General features: G+C 45.3%; 2 protein-coding genes across 3 annotated transcripts in view; both read left to right on the top strand.

Moving 5' to 3' along the window:
- The first annotated feature begins 729 nt into the window (after window positions 1–729).
- LOC117662624 (uncharacterized) lies at window positions 730–14,298 on the top strand. 2 transcript variants are annotated; one of them, XM_034412098.3, is made up of 4 exons: window positions 5,244–5,390; window positions 6,962–7,172; window positions 9,366–9,412; window positions 12,174–14,298. In XM_034412098.3, exon 4 carries the CDS (start codon window positions 12,240–12,242, stop codon window positions 13,470–13,472), a length of 1,233 nt encoding a protein of 410 aa, XP_034267989.2. In that variant the 5' UTR covers window positions 5,244–5,390; window positions 6,962–7,172; window positions 9,366–9,412; window positions 12,174–12,239; the 3' UTR covers window positions 13,473–14,298. The 2 variants fall into 2 exon arrangements, with proteins under 2 accessions (XP_087740371.1, XP_034267989.2); XM_087884245.1 differs by lacking the exons at window positions 5,244–5,390; window positions 6,962–7,172; window positions 9,366–9,412 and adding an exon at window positions 730–1,966 and having other exon boundaries at window positions 12,466–12,931; window positions 13,013–14,298.
- Window positions 7,154–20,402, top strand: part of LOC148115868 (uncharacterized) — a 33,737-nt gene continuing 20,488 nt past the window's right edge. Inside the window, exon 1 of the mRNA XM_087884262.1 lies at window positions 7,154–7,172. The gene's annotated coding sequence lies outside the window, so the exon portion shown is untranslated. The remainder of the gene's footprint in view (window positions 7,173–20,402) is intronic.

Raw genomic sequence — 20,402 nt, 5'->3', positions numbered from 1 at the left:
TCCAGGTCATTTATAGATTATGTACAGCATTACTGTTGGCATCTGAGCCTTTTTCATTTCTCTTTGCAGGAGACCAGTGAAGATGTGGCCGTGAACTCCAGAGAGGAAAAAGGGACCTTCTTGGATCAGAACCCGCCAACCTTTGATTGGGACTCCCTCCTAGAGAGTTTGGAAGTTGTGACCCAGTTGGAGAAGCAGCTTCCTCCACAAAGGATCAATTGATTAAGGAGAAATCAAACCGGTCAGCAGTGATGGTCATTCCTATCTTTGACTCAGAGGGGAGAACAAGTGACCCACAGACCTCTTAACTGTAACTTTAAAGGTGAGTAAATAAAGTATGGAGTAAATAAACGCGGGTGTTTAAATGTGAGTAAATAAATCTTGGTTGGAGAATAAGGATTAGTTTTTTTTATCTTTATTTGACAAAATAGCAATGTGGTGAAATTGGATTTTGCTGCCAAGGAGCTGAGTAATGGTGTAATTTCTTTAATAGATATTTGATGAAGCCTCAGCCTCGCTCCACTTAACCCACAAAACCAGTTAACTACAACAACAGAAGAGTTTGCCTACCAGAGATTTTTTGATTCTCTACGTTTATGAAAATGAAATATTCTTCTGTTTCTTTTTCCTTCTAACAATGAGTAAGAGATTGTGACCAAAAATTTACCGGGAGGACAACTATCAACAGATTGGTAGAAACTCATCGCAAGGCAGGAGCCGGCAGAAAGGATGGAGCCTGGGAAACTCTTGGATCCCCACTCAGACACAAGCAGCACTCCAAAAAAGCATGGCAGTCCCCATGAATGCTCAGAATGTGGGAAATCCTTTGCTGGCTGGTCCCTCCTTTTGACCCACAGGAAGGTCCATGTGGGAAGTGGATCCAGTGAAGGTTTAGAGGGTGAGAAATTCTTCTCTGGAAAAGACGCCAAAGGTCTCAGAAGCCCCCCCAGATTAAAACCCTATAAATGTGATGAATGTCACTTATGCTTTGGTCAAATGTTACACCTTCTTAAACATCAGAAAATCCACACAACAGAGAAGCTTTATCAATGTCTGGAATGTGGGAAGTTTTTCCGTGGAAAAGCCCAACTCAGAATCCACGAGATGATTCACACAGGGGAGAAACCTTACAAGTGTTGGGAATGCGGGAAGAGCTTTTCTCAGAAGTCAGGTCTTTGGTCCCATAAGAAGGTTCATACAGGAATAAAGCCTTACAAATGCTTTGAGTGTGGGAACTGTTTCACCCGGAGTTCATCGCTTCAGTGTCATTGGAAAACACACACAGGGGAGAAAAACGAAAAGTGCCTTGAATGTGGGAAACATTTTTCCTACAAATCATCCCTGATGCGACATCAGAAACGACACACTGGAGAGAGACCCTACGAATGCCCAGAATGTGAGAAACGATTTATATATTCTCATGAACTTCAGAGACACCAGAAGAGACACAAAGGGGAGAAGCCTTATCAATGTGGGGAGTGTGGGAAAAGTTTTGTTACTCCAAGAGAGCTTCAGGATCATAAGAGAACCCACACAGGAGAGAAGCCATTCAAATGTGGGGAGTGTGGGAAATTCTTTTCCCAAAAACACCATCTTGGAAGGCATCAGAGGGTCCACACAGGAGAGAAGCCATATAGATGCGTAGAATGTGGAAAATCTTTTCCTTATAAGGAAAACCTTTTGACACATCATAAAACCCACACAGGGGAGAAGCCATATCAATGCAATGAATGTGGAAGCTTTTATATTTCCATATCAGCCCTTAGAAGTCATTTGAAAATTCACACAAGGGAAAAAAATCACAAATGTTTAGATTGTGGGAGAGCATTTGCTCATTCATCTTCCCTTAGAGTTCACAGCCGAATCCATACAGGAGAAAAACCCCACAAATGTTCAGAGTGCGATAAATGTTTTTCACGGAAAGATTCTCTTGTGATGCATCAACGAATCCACACTGGGGAAAAAAATGTCTGGAATGTGGAAAATATTTTCCCCAACCTTCAGCAGTTTGCAGGCACACCTGAAATCACACAGGAGACTGGCATCACAAGTGTGCAGTGTGTGGGAAATCTTTTCATTGTAAATCAGAACTAAAAATGCACCAGAAAGTCTATAGCAGAGATAAATCTCTTCAGTTGTGAACAATATGAGAAACATTTTTTTCAAAAGTCATAATCATTCATTAGCAATTTCACACAGTGACAGAAGGGAAATCCTCCAGTTGTTTGGTGTTGGGAGCCTGAGGATATTTTGCCCACAAAGCTGCATTTGTAACTTACCAGCATGATCACCCAAAAGATTTACGAGTGTTTGGGGAGTATATATAATGTTTTGCAGAGTACAGATAGTTCTCGAGTTATGTCCATAACTGGGAATGGATTTCCAGTCATAAATCAAGAAACACAAGTGTTTTTGTTAATTCTTTGTTGATCAATGAGCTGAACCGGAGATTCTGAGACAATAAAAATGGGGTGAGGCTTGAATGAAAATGACGTTGTTTTTTTAGTGTTGATATTGAATCTGCTGTTGAGGATGAAGAGGGAAACTTTATTTTTCCCATTATCTTTTTTGGAGGAATTTTTCTTTTTTTTCCCACATTGTCTTTTTCATATATTCATACACACATATTTGTATTAAGTTTCTTTGATCTCTGTATACAATCCATAATAAAGTTACTGTTCAAAATAACAGGACTGTTTTCAGGACATGGGCTGGGAGTTCAAAAAAGTCAAGATGGCCGTCTGATTGTTGCCATATTGTTTGCAGTTAAAATCCTTTTTAGCTTTATATGTGTTGCCCTTTAAAACATCCGCCATCTTGATTCTTTTGACTCCATCTTCTCTAGCTGGACACTTCTGACTTCCAGGGTTGAATTAAAAGAGGAGATTTCAGATGAACTTTAGGAAAAATGCTCTTGGTGATTTGGATGGACTCCTGCTCCTAAAGGCAGATCATTGGGGGCTACCTACATGTGCCTGACACGCTCATGGTTATTTTGGACCACATCTTACTTAGAACATGTAAGCCACAGGGAACTGTGATTTTGAATTATGTAATCAGTTTGGTGTGAATAGTTAATTGATAACAGGTTGCATTTCAGGCAACCCAGAAGTCAGTTAATGTCAGGCTATTAAGGACCAGTCTAAGACCTGAAGATATCTGAATTAAAAACTCCCACAGGTTAATATAAAATGTTTACCATCCAGTTAAGAGAGAATACCAACAAAGTCTTCTAGCAGCTACCAAAAAAGGCAGCTGTAGATTGATGGGACTCACTGGCACTGAAGTGCACCTTAGAGTTTGGTTCCAACCATGTAAGAGATGAAACAGAGGCAAGATGTCCACCAGAGAAGCTGCCTTTATTAAGAGACAGTTGGAGCCCATTTCTACCTTCCTCCCTGACGGTTAGGTACGGAGGTCGTGGATGAAGGCTGCAGAAAGCCAAGGCTTAATGCTCTTAGGAGACCTCGTCTTTGACCAAGAGCCACAATTCAGCCCAGGAATGGATGAGGATCCCTCACAACTGATGACGGGATGAAAAGCTCCATGCACTGAATCAACAGGGGCTCTTTGGCCAGAGATGGGGTAGTAACACCGTCATTAGGTGTATCTGGCTTTCCCATTGATTTTGCTTGTCAGCTCACAAACGGTGACCCACGTAACCCAAGGACACTGCAACCGTCATAAATATAAACATTAAGCATCTGAATGTCAATCGCATGTCCATGGGAGCGTTGAAACGGTCATAAGTGTGATAAACGGTCATGTCACTTTTTTCAGGGGAGTTGTGACCTGGAAAGGTCACTAAATGGACTTGTTGTAAGTGGAGGACTACCTGTGCTTGTATTGTCCCTATGAGAACAAACGAGATCTGGGCTGCTCCCTAAAACCCCACTCGTTCCTGTCCAGGGGGCTGTGGGGATTGGGAAATGACCAACCCATAGAATCTGAGGCTCTGCAGGAAACCCACCCAGGCTCATGGTCTTCAGAGACCTCCCACTCAATTTAAATTCTCACAACGGAGGGCCATCCTATAAGCTCTGCACCAGTGGCCATTGCAGATCACTGTAAGAGGTAAGGATTACTGAATTAAAAGCTCCTGAGAGTTAAATTAAATGTTTACTATCCAGTAATTTGGAATCACCAACCAAGTCTTCTAGCAGAAACAAAAAAGCTGACTGAAGATGGCTAGGACTTCCCCGTCCTTTGAACAGAGTTCCTAAACAAAAAAATAAACTGAAAAGGGCATCTCTCTTTTGGCCTCTGCCTGGCCTCATCACCCAGGTCCTATCCCGGATATTTCTTGGCAAAATGTCCAAGCACTTTTTTTTAAAAAAAAAGATTCTACCGGAATATCTTGGAAAGTTCCAGGTTAGTTCAAAGCCCAGTTTTGGGATTTTCTCTCTTGCTTGTTTGTGGATTGGGTTCAAATCCAACCAATTAATCGGTGGTCAACAAACCCCGATTAAAGCAAAAGTTTACAGAAGGAACGTTTCCTGCCTTTCCAAGGGGGACAATCGGTGGAAACGATAACCCAGGTTCTAATCGCCATCCCAAACAAGCCCTGATCCACTCGGGTAACGGCAGGGCCGGATTTTCCTATAGGCTAACTAGGCTTCAGCCTAGGGCCTCAAGATCAAGAGGGGCCTACATTCAAATTGTTAGCAAAATTAAAATTACGCTTTCACTATAGGTGAAAGGGCCTCATAAGTGGAATAGCCTAGGGCCTCTTTTCATCTAAATCCGGCCCTGGGTAACGGGCATCTTCCTACTCGGGGTTTCCACCTCCTATTTCCCACCTTGGCACAACATACAAGGAAAGAGGTGCCCGTAAATCAAAGGGAGACGGAGCTGCTCTTCCTCCGGGTCAAGATCGGGCCTCGAGGTCCTTCTCTCTTCTCCAGCTCCGCAAACCCACCGACCGACCACCGACCTCCAAGACCATCAAGGACACCACCACCCCTACAACTTTTGCATTGCCTTTGCTCAATTCTTTCAGGGCCATCCGCAGAGCTTAACATAACCACACTGGACCAGGAGGGGCAGCTCCGTTTCCACCGTATAGAGAGAGAGAGACACTCTTCCCATGGGCAGAGGAACCCTCGACACCGACGCCCATCGGAGGAAGAGAGGTTTCGGAGCACGTGGTCCTGTCTGGAAAGGGAGATTAGAGGGGAGGGGCGGAGGGGAAAGGGGAGGAGGAGCCTAAGGGGCGGGTCTGCAAAGCAAGGGGCGGAGCCCGAGGGGATCATATAAGCCTCCCCCCTCCTCCCCCCGGTCTCCTCCCTCCCACAAGCTGGAACTCCGGTTGCTGCCTCGTGTTCCACTTCTTCCTTGGAGGATCGGCGCTGGATCCCTCCGGACAGGTTTCTGGATCCCGCTCGCTTCAGGTGGGGCTGCTCTCCCTCCGGCCTCCAGGTCGCCCCTCCTGCCAGGAGATCCTCTCCCCGCCAGGAGGAAGGGAGCTGCGGATCCCGCTTTTCAGCTCGCAGGGTTTTCCTCGGGGAGATCCGGCTGGAGGGAAGGATCCCTCCCTTCCCTCCAGGGGTGGCAAAGAGAGCTCCGTCCCCTGGATCTGCCCTCTCCTCCCCCGACCAAGGCTCCCCGGGGGCTCCGGGTGGATCCTGGAAGGAGCTGTGGCGAAGTTGCTTTCAGAAGGTCTCTCCGCGATCCGTCGGAGCACGAGGTCTCTGAGCATTCATATGTCGGGAGGGCAGTTGCAAAAACGGAGTAAACGGAGCTTTAATACATTTATTGAGATTTGTCGCGTGGTGTTAAAACGCTCTGACCTCGTTGCAACGGGGAGAGGAGAGTTTTGGGGAAAGAAAAGATTAACTTTTCTTTAAAAAAATTTTTTTTAATTTTGATACTGATTTTAAATTGAAATGTTTTAAATTATGGGCCAAATCTTATTTAATTATTTTAAACCTATTTTAACTTTTGTATATAAATGTTTTATTTTGGCTGTTCACTGCCCTGAGTCCGAAAGGAGAAGGGCGGTATAGAAATTTGAAAATAAATAAATAAATAAATAAATAAATAAATAAATAAATAAATAAATAATAAACAAACAAACAAACAAACAAACAAACAAACAAACAAACTGAATTAACTGAAAAAATGAATTGAGCTCAGGTTGTCTTAGCCCCAAAAGCTTTGTCTTGTCTCAAAAGCTGTGTGGAATCTCTAAAATGCAGTATTTTCCTTTTATTGACGGTATTTTTGGTGAATGTTTTTACAAAGCACAAATTCTAAGGGAGTTTTGAGGCTAATCTTGTAAAGCAGGTAATAGAACCAGCTGATGGCTTTAGAAGGCTGCCTGGCTTTCTTTCTTTCTTTCTTTCTTTCTTTCTTTCTTTCTTTCTTTCTTTCTTTCTTTCTTTCTATTTCTATTTCTATTTCTATACCGCCTTTCTCCCGTAGGACTCAAGGCAGTGTACAGTCAAGAAAAATATAGACATACAAACATCATAAAATTGCTAATTAAAATTATTACTTAGTTTGGTCAATTAAATAAAACCCAGAATTAGATCACATTTAAAAAATCATTCACATGTTTGTATGTTTAGCCCCGCCTGTTGGAACATCAGGGTCTTGAGGGCACGGCGGAAAGCACGGAGATCAGGGATATTCCGTATCTCCGGGGGCAGTTCAATTTAAAATACTGTTCAAAATGCCTATTTGAGGCAGCTCCAGAAACAGAACTTTTGTGCTTTGTAGCCTTCAGAAAGAGCAGGAAAAAAACCCAGCCCTTTTCACACATGCTTTGCCCCATGCATTGTTCCTTGTTGGACTTCATCTTGCTGGTTTCTTCCATTTTCACTTATCAAGATCTTCTTAAATCATATCTGTCCCCATTATTTTGTATCCTCATGAAATAATTCTATTTTCTCCTTCCTCTTATAGATTATGTTCAGCATTACCCTCAGCAACTGAGCCTTTTTCATATTTCTCTTTGCAGGAGACCAGTGAGGATGGGGCCATGAAGTCTAGAGAGGAGAAGGGGTGTTCTAGAAAATTTGGGAATCTTGGCCCGGCTGGAGAAGCAGCTTCCTGCACAAAGGGCCAATCAGTTAAGGAGAAATCAAACCGGTCGGCAGTGAGGGTCATCCTTGCCCTTGACTCAGAGGGGTAACAAGTGACTCAGAGACCTCTTGGCTGTAACTTTAAAGGTGAGGCAATGAAACTTGGTTTGCAAAATAAGCATATATTTTTAAAATCTTTATTTGGCAAAACAGTAATGCAGTAAAAATCCAAGGTGCTAGGTGAAGGCATAATTTAGTTCCATTGAGGACTATACATTGTGGTTGGTCAGACAGTTTTGAATTCATCTGGTGGTGATTGCCGTCTCTCCCAAGAGGTAGGCTGTGGTCTACTTTGTCACATGCCTTACTGAAGTCCAAGTATATTGTTATATAGAGAATCTGGAAATCGTGGCCTGGATGGAGAAGCAGCTTCCTGGCCTTGATTTAGAGGGGTAAATCCCAAAAGTGGTGGGATTCAACTTTTTTAACAATTGGTTCTGTGGGCATGGCTTATTTGGGGGTATGGCTAGCTGGTCATGTGACTGGGTGGGCGTGGCTACATGCATAGGGACTACTCAGAGGGCTGCAAAAAGTGATTTCTGATCGGTCCTCACACTTAACGACCATCCTCACATTTATGCCCATTGCAGCATTCTTAACTGCGTCACTCATTTCACAACTGCAGTTCTTCTCTTCACCACGGTGACAAGATAGGGTGCAAAACATAAAATGTGAGGACAGTTGTAAGTGCAAGGACCGGTCAAAAGTCACTTTTTCAGCCCTCTGAGTAGTCCCTATGCACATAGGGACTACCCAGAGGCCTGAAAAAAGTGATTTCTGACCGGTCCTTGCACTTTTGACTGGTCCTCACATTTATGACCGGTCATCATTTATGCCCGTTGCTGCATTCTTAACAACCGTGTCACTCATTTCACAACTGCGGTGCTTCATGTGACTGGGTGGGCGTGGCCAACTCAACATAGCTTCTTTGCCCTAATGACAGTTTGCTGCAACCATCGTAAGTGTGAAAAACGGTTATAAGTGACTTTTTTCAGTGCCATTGTAACTTTGAATGGTCACTAAATGAACTTTTGTAAGTCAAGGATTACCTGTACAAAAATACAAAAAGCTTCTTTGCTTGCAAAAAGCTGCCCTAAATACTAATCATTAGATTAGAAATATCTGCAAGCTGGAGTTACAACTCAGGCAGGGTGCCAGAGCACTTTGAGGATTTAAAATAGTTAAAATGCAATGATAACTATCAACAGCCAACTCTTGCTCATAAAGTGAAACTCTTTAGCAGAGAGGTCATTTAAGCTTTCCAGAATGAAGCAAAGAGCAAACACAGTAGCTGTTGCATGTTAAACCAATTACCAGAACAAATAGACACAAGAAGTAGCCAGATTTCTGAAGCTGCTCGTTTTCAGGAACACAGATTAACATTTTTCCTTCCAAACAAAGCTGAATAGGGAAAATTATCCCATCAATAAACACAGGATTAAACATCATGAAGCACAGAATTAAACTTCACCAAAAACCAGTTTTAGAACAAAAGTCAGAAAGGGTATGTAAAGTCACATTTGAATGTCAATCTTTCTAGCTACCAAGAAGCCTTGCTGAATGTCACTCATTGTCATTAAAAGCTACTTTCTGGCAGCTCTGCTTTGTTATTCACTTATTTCTTCAAAGTGCTGATCATTGCATCCTGGCTGGAAGAACTCCAACAAAGGAATATTTCCTCCCAACAGCAGTGTAAAAAGCTTAAAACAACCCTTCCCCTTTAAGAAAGTCAAGCAAGGGTTTGTCTAGACGTACTGCCAAGAATGTAATAAGGGTTAAAGGAGAGGCAGTTTCTGTAAACAGGGCAATAAAGATTAGGCTAGAAACATCACCAGAATGTTTAATTCTTTACAGGATTAACCCTGTAAAGTAGGAAAAAAACAAGATTTCTTCTAACAACTGGTTCTAGCGAACTGGTGCGAACCAGTAAAATCCCACCCCTGGGTAACAAGTGACCCAGAGATATCTTAAGTGAAACTTTAAAGGTGAGTAAACAAATCTTGGTTTGGAGAATAAGCATAGAATAATGCAGTTGGTCAGCCAGTTATGAATCTATCTGGTGACAATGCTGTCTCTCCCAAATTTTTCTATCTCGCCAAGAAGACGACTGTGGTCTACTTTGTCACATGCCTTACAGAAGTCCAGGTATATTGTATCCAAGTAGTTTTGCTGCTCCACCAATTCTGTCACTTGGTCAAAGAATGCAATAAGTTCTGTCTGCCATGATCTGTTTTTGACCGACCCATGTTGGCTTCTAATAATAGCTTTTCTTGTTTCTAGTCTTTCCCAGATCCATTGTTTGATTATCTTTTCCAGGATCTTCCCAGGTATGGAGTCGGGATGATTGGTCTGTAGTTTCCTGGATCCATGTTTTTTTCTTTTGGTAGTATTTTATGAAATATACAAAATATTCGACGAGGTAGTCAGGATCAAGTAGTCATGGTGGGGTGGAGCTCATGAGTGCAAAATCAGAAGAAGGAAGAAAAGGGAATCGGAAACCGGTTGCTTGGTTACACTAGCCTAGGGGGTCTGTAACATTAAACACTCAAAAGAGCCATTTGGACCTGATTATAGAAAACAAAACACTGGGAGCCACAAAACCTGAGTGGGCGTGGCCAACTCGACATCACTCACTCCCACCCAGTCACAATACCCCCCCCAGTCATGCCTACCCAGGTTTTTTCTTTTGGCTCCCGGTATTTTCTTTTCTCTGGGAAACAGGTCTCTCTCTTCCCCCCCCCCCTTTTCTCTCTCATCTCTCCCTTTCTCCCTCTCCTCCCTCTCTCTCTCTCCTCTCTCTCTCCCTCCCTCCCTCTCTTTCTCATTTCTCTCTTCCTCCCTCTGATGAAGAGAGGGGGAAGAGAGAGGGAGGGAAAGAGAGAGAGAGAAAAGGGGAGAAAAAGGGGGAAATGAGAAAATGATGGAGAGAATGAAAGAGAGGGGGAAAAGAGAAACAAATGAGAGAGGGAGAGGGACACAAATGAGAGAGCTGGAGGGAGAGAATGAGAGGGAAACGAGAAAGAAAGGAAAAAAGAGTGGGAGGGGGAGAGAGAGAGACCCATTTCCCACAGAAAACACCCAGAGCCACAAAACCTGGGTAGGTGTGGCTGGGGGAGGTAATGTGACTGGGTGGGAGTGACGAGTTGGCCACACCCACCCAGATTTTGTGGCTCCCGGTATTTTGTTTTCTGTGGGAAACCGGTCCAAATGGCTCTTTGAGTGTTTAAGGTTGCAGACCCCTGTCCTGGATGAATCCCATCCCCGAGGGAGCCTCACAACCATTGCCTAGGCTATGAGTCCTCGTTTTAAACGGGGGGGGGGGGATTCACAGTCCCTCAGACTGTTGGGGAGCCGGACCGGCTGGGTGGGCGTAGCTACGTGGTCATGTGACCGGTTGAGCATGGCCAATTTAGCAGTCCACTAAACAATACACACAAGTTAAACTTTAATTTGTTTTGCTGCTGGGAGTGCTTTATTTCATTTTGTTTGCAGGTTGCTCTTTTGGTTGACTGGTTTTTAATAGATTGTTTTTTTAAGTTGTTTAGCAGGCCTCTGTATGGCGCGCTTTTGGCTTACCCGGCCTCCAGAAGGCGGGTTGGGGCTGGCGGGTGGGTGGGGCAATGTGGGTGGGGTGCAGTGGTGGGTTCCTCCCGGTTCGGCCCGGTTTGGCCGAGCCCGTAGTGGTGACGATATGACATCACCGAACCGGTTCTCTTTGTTCGGAAGCTGGGCCCTCCCCCCCATGTTATTCTTACCTTTTATTTGGCCCCACCCCCAATCTATTTGCTGCCTCCCGAGTCCCAGCTGATCGGCTAGAAGGAAAAAACCTGTTTAAATTCTTGCCATGGGGCTTCAAAGGGACGCCCTACAGCTGATCAGTGTTAAAAGGCAGTGTGGTGGTAGACTAGTGCGCTCGAAAAACAAATGGGTAGACCGGTGCCTCCAAAAACAAATGGGTAGACCGGTGCCTCCAAAAACAAATGGGTAGACCAGTGCCTCCAAAAACAAATGGGTAGACCGGAACACTCCAAGAACAAATGGGTAGACCGGTACAGCTCTGCAAGCAGTTAAAAGCCTGGTAGACCAGTATCTCTGCTAAATCCTAAAGAATTGTCACATGACTATCAAACCATGCCCACAAAATAAACCATGCCCACAGAACCAGTAGTAAAAAAATTTAGAACTCACCCCTGGCAGGGTGGATTAATGGCTTTGGCAGGCCATATATGGCCCGCTGGCTATAGTTTGAGGACCCCTGACCTAGGCCTTACCCCACTTAAGAGCCCTCAATATTACTTTTTTTAAAAAAAAAAATTTGATTTATACACCGCCCTTCTCCAGAGACTCAGGGTGGCTTACAATGTGCTAAGCAATAGCCTTCATCCTTTTGTATATTTATACAAAGTCAGCTTATTGCCCCCACAATCTGGGTCCTCATTTCACCTACCTTAGAAAGGATGGAAGGCTGAGTCAACCTTGAACAACTTTATGATTGCAACCAGAGTGTGGGATTAGGGTTGTGGAGCGAAGTGGTGGGATTGGAAGACCTTCATGGTCTCAAAGGCTAAAATGTGTTTTCTCAAAAGGAAATACCATGTTTTTTGGACTATAAGCGCACCAAGATTTTGAAGAAGGAAAAAATGGTTTTTGCCCTCCCCAGCACCCAGGAGCACTCTGCAGGCCTCTCAAACCCTCTGCGTGTCCCTTTTTTGTGAAAAACGGGCCCATTTTTTGCAAAAATAGGATGAGCGGGGCGGGGCTTCGGGAGGCCAAAGATGGCTGTATTCGGTGTATAAGACGCACCCACATTTCCACCAGGGGTGGGTTCTACTTACCTTTACTACTGGTTTGCAACGGGATCACTTCGCTCGCTCACGCGCCTTGCTTCTGTGCATACGCAGACCGCCGATGACATCTGGGGCACTGGGCGGGGCCTCCTGTCGTTTTTACTACCGGTTCTTGCAAACCGGTCCGAACTGGGGACAACCCACCACTGATTTTTCACCCTCTTTTAGGCGGGGAAATGTTCATCTTATATTTTGAAAAATATGGTAATACTCTCTTTTTCTTTTTAACACCAGATAAAAGATTTGTCTGCAATTCAACTATCAATACGGTAGAAAAATCAGAGCGAAGCAGCAATTGCCAAAAAGGATGGAGTGTGGGAAACTCCTGGATCCCCCGTCAGACACAAGCAGCACTCCAAACAACCAAAGAACCCATGAATATTCAGAGTGCGGGAAATCCTTTCCTCTCTGGTGCCTGGTTTTGACCCACCAGAAGGTCCATGTGGGAAGCGGATCCAGTCAAAGTTTGGAGAGAGTGAAATCCTTCTCTGGGAAAGAAATCGAAGGACTCAAAAGCCCCCCAGGACCAAAACCTTATAAATGTGAGGAATGTGATTTACCCTTTGGTCAAATGTCAAACCTTCTTAAACATCGGAAAATCCACACTGGAGAGAAACCTTATCAATGTCTGGAATGTGGAAATTTTTTCCGTGAAAAAGCCACTCTCAGAAACCACGAGAGAATTCACACAGGGGAGAAACCTTACAAGTGTTGGGAATGTGGGAAGAGCTTTTCTCAGACTTCAGCTCTTAGGGTCCATGAGAAGATTCATGCGGGAATAAAATCTTACAAATGCTTTGATTGTGGAAAACGTTTCACCTTGCGTACATCTCTTTACAATCATGAGAAAATACACCGAGGGGAGAAAAACGAAAAGTGCCTCGAATGCGGGAAATGTTTTACCTGGAAATCAAGCCTGGTGCAACATCAGAGAATTCACACTGGAGAGAAACCCTATGAATGCCCAGAATGTGAGAGAAGATTTGTGGATCCTTCTGAGTTTCGGAGACACCAGAAGAGGCACAAAGGAGAAAAACCCTATGAATGTGAGAAGTGTGAGAAAAGTTTTGTTACACGAAGAGAGATTAAGAATCATGAGAAAATCCACACGGGAGAGAAGCCATTCAAATGTGGGGAGTGTGGGAAATGCTTTTCCCTAAAACACCACCTTGGAAACCATCAGAGGGTCCACACAGGAGAGAAGCCATACAGTTGTGTAGAATGTGGAAAACATTTTAGACACAGGGGAAGCCTTTCGACCCATCATCAAACCCACACAGGGGAGAAGCCATATCAATGCAACGAATGTGGGAAATTTTATAGTACCTCAGCAGCCCTTGGAACTCATGTGAAAATTCACACAGGGGAAAAAAACTTCAAATGTTTAGAATGTGGCAAAGCATTTATTCAGTCGTGTTCCCTTATACGTCACAGCCGAATCCATACAGGAGAGAAACCCTATAAATGCTCCGAGTGTAATCAATGTTTTTCTCAGAAAGGTACTCTTTTAAAGCATCAGAGAGTCCACATCAGAGGATAATCGCAGAAATGTCGAGTGTACGAAATGTTTTGCCCAGCCTTCAGCACTTCTCACGCACACCAAAAATCACACAGGGGAGAGGCCTCACAAGTGTGTGGAGAGAGAGAAAACTTTTCATTGGAAATCCCAGCTAAAAATGCATCAGAAAGCCCATAGCAAAAATAAATCTCTTCAGTTGTGAAGAATGTGGGAAACATTTTTTTCAAAAGTCACACCTTCCAGTTCACCAGAAACGTAACAATGACAGGACGGAAATGCTACAAATATTTGGAATGGGAACACATTTTTCCTGCAGAAGCAACCTCAAATATCATCAGAGTACGCAATGAGGCGAAAGGGCGTAAATGTTGGGAGTGTGAATTTGTTTTGCTCACAAAACAGCATTAGGAACTTCCCAGAGTGATTACACAAAAGACTTACATATGTGTGGGGAGTATATATAATGTTTTGTAGAGTACAGGAAGTCTTGGACTTACGATCATGTGGGAATGCATTTCCAATTGCAAGTTTTTCCAGTTGTTAAGTAAGACACCCAGATATTTTTGTTATTTTCTTTTACTAGCCCTTTGTTGATCAATCAGGAGAACTGAAGATTTAGAGAGGAAAAAATGCAGTGAGGTGTAGAAGGAAGATGCAGCTGGTTGCATATTTAGTAATAAAGTTTTGGTATTGAATATACTTGTTGAGGATGAAGAAGGAAAGTTTCTTTGTCCTGTTTTTTTTGGAGGGATTTATTCATTGTCTTTTTCATATACTCACACACAGATATTTGTATTAAGTTTCTTTCTATGCATATAATCCTTAATAAAAGTATTGTTCAAAATAATCAAAAGGGCCTTTTTCAGGAGATGGACTGGGAGGGGTCATAACAGACAAGATGGCTGTGCAGTCACAGAGGGGGGAGGAAAGGGCTCTCGGACCTCCACTGGATCAGGAAATGGGCTGTGGGAAGGAGGAGGAACCCATCAGAGTCCAGGGCCCATTATTGCCAGCGGCTACTTAGAGGAGGGAGCCACGCTTCTCATAGGAGGGGCATGAAACCTATCACAAGAGGCTACCAGAAGATGCCCTCTAGAGGAGGGATGGGGAACTGTCGGTCCCAGCGGGATCCACCCCTAGTGGAGATCTGGAGGGGAGAGGAAAATGAGGGGAAGGGGAGGCACTTCCTGATGGGCCTCCATCTTTCCAGGGTGGAAAAAGGCAGGCAGACACTCAACTGGTCTAGCAGTCCACCTAACATTGGAGAAAACCTTAGATCCTAGTGGGGTCTTTTTGCCCCCCGAAGCGGCAGGAAATAAAGAGAAGGGAAGAGACCCCCAGAAACTCTGGGCTGCAAGGAAAGTAATATCCATGCTTCTCTATCCTTCTTCCTGGGGGGGGGGGGAATCTGGGGAGGGGATCACAATAAGGATACCTACACCCATACTCCTGGGCTCTCTCAGCCCTTTGACCCCCACCTGCCCTGGATACTCCAAAATTTTCTTGTCCCGTCCCCCCCAAATTCATCCCCACTAACTTTCTTTGAATGATTTTCAAGGCCTCTTTCCTGTCCCCCTTCCAGATAGACCCCTCCTGTAACCCCCCCCAAGATCATCTCAAAGGGAGGGGCCCCAGCACCCTTCACTGAAGGGAGAGTTTGGAAGAGCAACTCAGACCCACCCACCCCCCAGTAGAAGCAGAGTTGGTGAGGGGAAGATTTTCAATCTCGGCGGGGGGGGGGGGGGCTGCTTCATGCCAGGACCGGAGGGCAGTGAGGGGTTTCTTTTGTCCCCCATCCCATGACTTTCAACCCTAATCTCCCTTTGTATGATTGGACAGGTGGACTAGATGCCCCCTTAAGATCTTTTAAGATCCCCAAGAGTCCAGGCTGTGTCTGCTGAGATTTTGAAAGGGGAAAGTGGAGACGGGGTCTCTATGAAGAGCCTCCATCCTCCAGGTCATGGTTGTCCCTAAAATGCTTTTCCAAAAGGCAACTGGACTTTTTTGGTTTTTTTCCCGTGAAAACATTTCCCTTCTCATCCCAGGAGCTTCTTCAATTCTGACTGAGCAGTGGAGGATGGAAACATTGATATTCCTTGCAGTCATTTGGTGCTGAATCAGGGTGCAAAGGGGTGGGGAGCCTTCCTGGGGCTGCGGAAAGGACCCTGTTGTAGACAGGAGGGGGGGGTCTACCTACCTCTGTTGTGGGAGGGATGCTCATTTTGTCAAAGATGGCCGCTTTGGCCCCTCTTTCCATCCAGGGCTTCTCTCTGTCCAGATGTTGGACTTGGCTGTCCTCAAAAGATGCAGATGGACATCATCTCCTGATGGATTTGTTGTTTGTGACCCCCCCGACCCCCCCCTCCCCCGTCAGTCAGAATCGAAGAAGCTTCTTAGATGAGAAGCTAAACGTTTTCAAGGAAAAAAAATGTTTTTTTCTTTCTTTTGGGGAAAAAATGCACCTTTTGGAAGTGAGGCCACAGTTTGGGGGCTCCTTCCGACTCAGTCTGGGGGAAGGAAGCCCCCAGCAGTGGCGAGTCTGGAGCTTTTTTTAGAAGTTAGCCAAGCTGGGGGAGAGGCAGAGAGTGCCCGGAAGGCTGAGGTCCCCAGAAACCCCTCCCTGCAGCCCCGTTTTTGCCTGTATTTGCTGCCCTGATTAAATTCACAAGTTCCCGTCCGAGCAGCAGCTCCTGGAGAGATGAAACGTTCTCCCTCCCCAAGAGCCCAGAGCAAAGGTGCCCCCAGGAGACGCCCCCCCCCAGACCCCACACAGGACCCACCTTCAGCACCAAGGACGCTGTGGGACAGACCCCCCCCCCCACTCCAGAAGTTGCTTCCTGGTGCAGCAGCCCCGGGACCGCAGTTGGGAACCAATTGGTCCTGGGTTCAAATCCTGTTGCTGCCAACCTCACCTTTCATGGGAGCCTGCTGTGGCCTGGCTGAGGACCTACTTTGAGCAAGGGTCCTGCAGATCCAGTTCGAATGTTCTCCGGGGGAAGGGGCTTGATTGCGGGGGGGGGGAATCTGGGGGTCCTGAGCAGCTTCTTTCTCCCATTCCTTCCCCCAGAAGATTGAGGGCGCCCCTCAGCCCCGCTCCTCCCCCAGACGAGACCCCTCCTTACCGGGGGTCTCCTTCCCCTCTTCGCTTCCAGGGATCGTGGCCAGCATCCCTACCAGTAATATCGGGGGAATCCCAGCAGATCCCATGGTTGCTGCCCCACAAGCACCCCCAAAGAGAGAGGAGAAAGACAAAGATGCTCCCAGCCCAAGAGGCGGCATCCGTGGGTCTGGATTAGGGGCAGGGAGCGTTCTCCTCGAATTTGGGAATTGGGAAAGCCGGGAAAGCGGAAGAACCAATGAGAACTCTCCCTTCTACAGCGTCATCGGTGTCCGGGCAGAGTCTCCCTTGTCTTCGCCCGCTGGAGGAGAGTGTTCGGGGCAGAGAGAAGCGAGGAAAGTGGGAGGGGGATCCGTTCAGTCTTTTGGGGGGCCGCAGGTCAAGGTGGGACACGCAAACACACATGCACACAGAGTCCCTCCCACAATCATGTGGGGTCGCTGACACCCCCGCCCCTCCAAAAAACTTCCCTTCCAGTCCAGCCGGGTCCTCTCCCCAGCCCCCCCACCCCGCCTCTGTTCACTGGGGAATCCTCCGCTCGGCTCTCTCGGGAAAGGCGCAGCTTCGCTTCACGGGCGAAAAAAGCCAGTTTCCTTTTGTTGGAAGAAACTTCCTTCTGGGTTCTGCTCCAAGTGGGGAAAACAGACACTAGAAACATGGAGACTGCTTGGAAAGATGGTTTAATGGTGGACAGGATCACATGGCTTGAGTTCCTGAACAGAAAAGGGGCAGATACAGTAAATCCTCGGGTTTTTATGCTCTCTCTGGCTCTGCATTTCTTGGGGCCACGAAAGAGTATCCTGATTGGTTGTCAGACTCCCAGGGGGTGGGGGTCTTGCTGACTGATGCAATCTTCCCAGGTGCCATGTGGTGAGCCTCGTCTAGATGGGTCCCATTGTGTTAGTTTCTGTTGCTATTGTGTAGAGGGCTAATCCTATCTTTCGCAATTCCTACTATGGCTCTGCCTGAAGGAGGTAGATCTTTGTTATGTAGAATAGACTGGCCCAAGCCTTAATGGCCCATTGACAAAGGGTGGGGGGGGGCAGGAAGATGGGAGCTGCTTCAAAACATGCTTATCCCAGAGAAATATAATATTCTGCCTTTTTCATATTTCCTAAAATATTTCACTCTTCCAGGAGAGGGGTGGGTGCTAACTTCCTACAATCCCTACTCTTTTTTTTTTTCAAAACATGAGTTCTTGGCAAAAGATTAAAATTGATCACATCAGGGAGCCTTAATGGGTGCTTTTAATTTTCTAATGCAAAAGGGAGGCATTGATAGAGGCAACAGAAAAGGATTCCTTCAGTGGCTTCCAAAAGTTTCCAACCATGAAGGTCTAGCAGCCAGGAAAAAATTTCGTGTAAGAATTTTACAGTATCCAATTTTCCATGCCAATTAATTTCAGATTTCAGATATTACTTTCTGTGAGCTTCCAGTCAGGTTTCAAGCAAACACATGTCCCAAAAATTTTTTCACAGCCATGATTTTCCTTTAAATTGCAGGCTGCCCATTTCCAAGGGTTGGTTACTGAACCTGCCCTAGCTCTTTATTGCATCCAGGATTTGTGAGTCCAAATTGAGGTTAGCCAGTGTACAATATCCATTTTTTTTTCTTTTTTCTTTTTTTTGGTGTTACACATAATGAGCCCTGGGATTTCTACTCATGAGACCACCAGTGCAATATATCTTCCTTTACTGGGCAACTGGGCAGCATCATTTGTGAGTCACAGTCAGGGCTTGGGTTTTGGAGATCACTTTTCTGCTATCTCTTCAAGTGAGGGAATTGCCTGAGGGGGGATTGCCCCCTCCCCCATCGAATTAGCAGGGAGATAAGACTCCTTGGGCTTTTAGTGCCACAGAGCAAAAATCAACCTAGGAGAAGCTTTGTGTGGAGGTAAGTGAAGGGAATAGTTTCAGTCTAATTCTGAATAATGTGTGTCTCTCTCTGTGTGCATGTGTATGCAGCTACTTTTACAATACAGACAATACAAACATTTTGGACATATTTCTCCTCTCCACCAGACAGAAATCTAGAGTGTACATAACTTGCTGTGGCAATCACTCTCAAATACAATTCTTACAATAAACTGATTACAATATAAATGAGACAAGAAAGAAAACCTTACAATGAATTTCCACCCTCCCCCCATAGTCTTTCCAGCTGTCTTCTGGGAATTGAAAAGAGTCTTTTGGTCTTTACTTGTACATCTCAGGGTCTTTTCTTTCATGTCTGCTGGGTAGCATGCTTGGTGGTAAGGCTGGTCAGTCAGGCTTGGAAAGGTCTGCTCCACTCTGGTTGCTGTGCTGACTTTCAGTGGAGACTGGATTCAAACCCAATTTCTGGTTCAAACCGATGGAAGGTCTCCTTTGGAGGCAGCATCTGGATCCATGTGCTCTGCTTCCACAGTTGCAGAGTCCTTTGTGCAAGGCTGAAAGACATTAGAACAGGGTCCCCTCCCCCCTTTTGTTGGTAATCTTCCCAGGAAAGGCAATGTAACAGGATTAGAGATGGGAGGGGGGGTTGTAGATAGCTTGCAAGCAGAGTTTGAAAAGAAACAACACAGTATTGCAGTTACTAAACAGATGATACAGTTTCAACAAAATGGATACACAACAGATAAGAAAAAAACTGGATTCACATGCTTCAGGAAAGAGATGAACAGGTAAAACCCATTTAAACACATACAGTAAATGCAGGACTGATTTTTTTTTCTTGTAAACAAACTTAAAACGTTTCCTTATAAACTTGAGTTGTTGCTTTAAGATACAGGGAGGGAAGGAGAAAAAAAAATAGAAATGAAATGAAATGCTCTCTTTAATCTGTGTTTGTTGGCCGGACAAACACAGGGCAAAGGCTCTTTCTTTCTTTTTTCTCTCTCTCCCCCATTTTCATTGCTTCAACCCTTTTTTTTTCCTAACAATTTAAAATTCTTGTCTCTAGAGATCAGATACATTTTACAGTTACAATTACCTCGAGGGCGCACAAAGACTTAGACACACACACATAAAACAAGGATGACAAAGAGAAAAAAACAGAACTCTGAGATTTCACACACACTGATCATTCCCACATAAATCTCAGTTAAATTAGGGAAGGCACAAATCTTAAACATACCACGTGGTTGCATAGAAGACAGAGACAAACAAACAAACAAAACAAACAAACAAAACAAACAAAAACCCCAACATTCCTATTTATATATTTCCCTTTTCTTTTAAGTACCTTTATTTAGCCAAATTTGTCTCCCGGTGTTATCTCTTAGCAAAGCCCATTTTTGACACAATTTTCTACTGGGGTCCCCGCCACCCGCGAACTATCGCTACCCATGACCCTTTCCTTTTCTCCGGAAGGATCACTTCGACTTAGCCGGGTGGCACGCTCTCAGTTTTCAGAGGAAAAAGCTCTGGGAAGGACTTCGATTCCCTTGCGAAGTATGGGCCCCTTCCTCTAGGGAATCACCACAACTTTTCGGATCCAAAAAGGGGATCCGCGAGGACCTGCTGACCCCTGCAGCCAGGTGTGGGCACCTCCTCTTACACACACACCTACTGGGGTCCCCGCCACCCGCGAACTATCGCTACCCATGACCCTTTCCTTTTCTCCGGAAGGATCATTTCGACTTAGCCGGGTGGCACACTCTCAGTTTTCAGAGGAAAAAGCTCTGGGAAGGACTTCGATTCCCTTACGAAGTATGGGCCCCTTCCTCTAGGGAATCACCACAACTTTTCGGATCCAAAAAGGGGATCCGCGAGGACCTGCTGACCCCTGCAGCCAGGTGTGGGCACCTCCTCTTACACACACACGCTCGCCCCGTGTCTGGGCTGGACAGAACC

The sequence above is a fragment of the Pantherophis guttatus genome, chromosome 2 (genome assembly GCF_059756535.1).
Source record: "Pantherophis guttatus breed Tessera chromosome 2, ASM5975653v1, whole genome shotgun sequence".
In the NCBI taxonomy this organism is placed as follows: Eukaryota; Metazoa; Chordata; class Lepidosauria; order Squamata; family Colubridae; genus Pantherophis; species Pantherophis guttatus.
Note: the sequence above shows the minus strand (reverse complement) of the source record. Positions and strands in the feature narration are given on the sequence as shown.